General features: G+C 39.1%; 1 protein-coding gene across 2 annotated transcripts in view; it reads left to right on the forward strand.

Annotated features, from left to right (window-relative positions):
- The window catches only part of SMYD3 (SET and MYND domain containing 3), a 713156-nt gene that overhangs the window by 166337 nt on the left and 544231 nt on the right, over nucleotides 1-2588 (forward strand). For both annotated transcript variants that reach the window (XM_017531923.2, XM_017531925.1), the window contains exon 3: nucleotides 1606-1713. In XM_017531923.2, coding sequence (XP_017387412.1) covers nucleotides 1606-1713 — 108 coding nt within the window. The remainder of the gene's footprint in view (nucleotides 1-1605; nucleotides 1714-2588) is intronic.

Raw genomic sequence — 2588 nt, forward strand, 5'->3', positions numbered from 1 at the left:
TTAGTAGAGACGGGGTTTCACCATGTTGACCAGGATGGTCTCGATCTCTTGACCTCGTGATCCACCCGCCTCGGCCTCCCAAAGTGCTGGGATTACAGGCTTGAGCCACTGCGTCCGGCCTGAAACATGCTTTGTTATTTGCTTAGCCGTGTGTCTACTACTTTGTAGAATGCTAAATAAATTCTATTATGGTTTCCTTATAACCCCCTCCATAATTTTAGTATTTTCTGTTTCTGGTTTTGCAGTCTTATTTCATACACATCTTTACTTTGAATCAGCTCAGTCTTGTTTAGAAGTAAGTGAAGTGTAAATACTAAAACAAAAGTTATGAACAGCACATTGAGAGGGTTGCCACAGTGGAAGTGAGGCAACTGTGAGTAGAGTTGACGGAAGAAGTGATATACCTGTTATAAACAGTGTGTCCACCATGTGGGTTACTAAGAAATAGAAGACAGACCAAGGTGTCACCCAACAGGTTGACATGGATAGTCTTTCTGAACAAAACGTTGGCTTGACTTGAATCTGAGTCATAGTTTTGAAGTAGCTGCAGCTCTTTTGAAATTTTTGGTTGTCCTGTGTGTTTCTGCTGCATGTGGAAATGAGAGCAGTTCCTATAAGGAGGATTTTATAGACCCAGAAGGTGGGAAGCAGATTTATAATTTTTGAAATAAGAACTTATGGGATATCAGGAATTTTAGTAATGGAAATTCCAGTTTTCATAATATAACACAAGAGACATTTGATTGAGGCCCCTCCAACTTACCAGGGCTAAATATTAGATGCTTTGGATTTTATTTCCATATAAAAGTGATTCCATGTGAAAGGAGCTGTAGCCTTTCTGATCCAAGGCTCAGGGATAGTGTCCTTCCCTTTAGTCCATTCATCCTTAGACTGACAACTGACTCAATGGTCTCTTCAGCTGCACCAGCACATGGCTAGGATCGTGGCATAGGTGACCATACAATTTGTCATTGAAACGAGAACTTTTCAGAGAGAAAAGGGGCACTATTAATATTTAAGCCAAGACATAGATATAAACTTAGACATGTCCAGGACAAACTGGACATTTAATGGTTTTAGCTAATAACTCTTTTTATGTTGCTTTTAAAAACAAAAAGCTTTTATATTTGAGGGTAAGTTAGCCCTCCTGATATTTCTGTAGCAGCACAGAAATTCAGAAGCCTGTCATCCATATTTTGAATCTTCTGAACCATGTGTTTTATTTTCTAATTTGGAGTGACATTTTCTTTTTGTATTCAAAATGACTTGTTGAATCCTGTTTAATCAGTTAAAAGACCATCTTATACTTATTTAGTAAGCTATAATGGTTCTTTCTTTGGACTCCACCAGCGAGGTAATAACCAGGGGACAAATTAAAGCACAGAGGTGAAGCTGAAGCTTTACATGTCCTTGCGTAGTAATTGCATACTTGGCAAAGACTCATCTTGGATTATTTTCAGATGTAGAATGTTGGTTTTATTTTCTATTGTGCAGTTACATTTGGACTGTTAAAACTTAATGTTGATGACTCTTGATGCTCAAAATCAGTATAAATGAAAGTTAAATTTTAGGTCACCTGTGTTCCCCCCACTCTTGTCTTAATAGAAAAAAGCTTGGCCGGACCACAAGCGGGAATGCAAATGCCTTAAAAGCTGCAAACCCAGATATCCTCCAGACTCCGTTCGACTTCTTGGCAGAGTTGTCTTCAAACTTGTGAGTATAAAACTCATGAAATATGCCTGGGTTTTAGTTAAATAAGCATATGCAGCTGCATTTTCAGGTATACCTCAGAGATATTGCAGGTTCAGTTTCAGACCACCACAATAAAGTGAATATTGCAATAAAATGAGTCTCACAAATTTTTGCAATAAAGTGAGTCTCACAACATTTTTGGCTTCCCAGTAAACATAAAAGTTATGTTTACATTACACTGTAGTCTATTAAGTGTGGAATAGCATTATGCCAACCAAAACAATATATATATCTTAATTAAAAAATACTTTTCTAAAAGTGCTAAGGATCATTGGAGCCTTTGGTGCATCATACTCTTTTGCTGCTGGATGTTGATGGCTGCTGACTGATCAAAGTGGTGGTTGCAGATGTTTGGGGTGGCTGTGGCAATATCTTAAAATAAGACAACAATAGAATTTGCCGCATCGATTGGCTCTTCTTTTCACAAATGATTTCACTATAACATGTGATGCCTCACAGCATCTTCACTAGGAGAAGGTTCAATCTCAAGAAATTACTTTCTTTGTTCATTCATAAGAATCAACTCCTCATCTTTTGAAGTTTTATTATGAGATTGCAGTAAATCAGTCACTTCAGGCTCTACTTCTAATTTTAGTTCTCTCTTTTAAAAAAAGTTTCAGCTTAGGCCGGGCACGGTGGCTCAAGCCTGTAATCCCAGCACTTTGGGAGGCCGAGGTGGGTGGATCACGAGGTCAAGAGATCGAGACCATCCTGGTCAACATGGTGAAACCCCGCCTCTACTAAAAATACAAAAAATTAGCTGGGCATGGTGGCGTGTGCCTGTAATCCCCGCGACTCAGGAGGCTGGGGCAGGAGAATTGCCTGAACCCGGGAGG

The sequence above is a fragment of the Cebus imitator genome, unplaced genomic scaffold (genome assembly GCF_001604975.1).
Source record: "Cebus imitator isolate Cc_AM_T3 unplaced genomic scaffold, Cebus_imitator-1.0 Scaffold75, whole genome shotgun sequence".
Classification (NCBI taxonomy): domain Eukaryota; kingdom Metazoa; phylum Chordata; class Mammalia; order Primates; family Cebidae; genus Cebus; species Cebus imitator.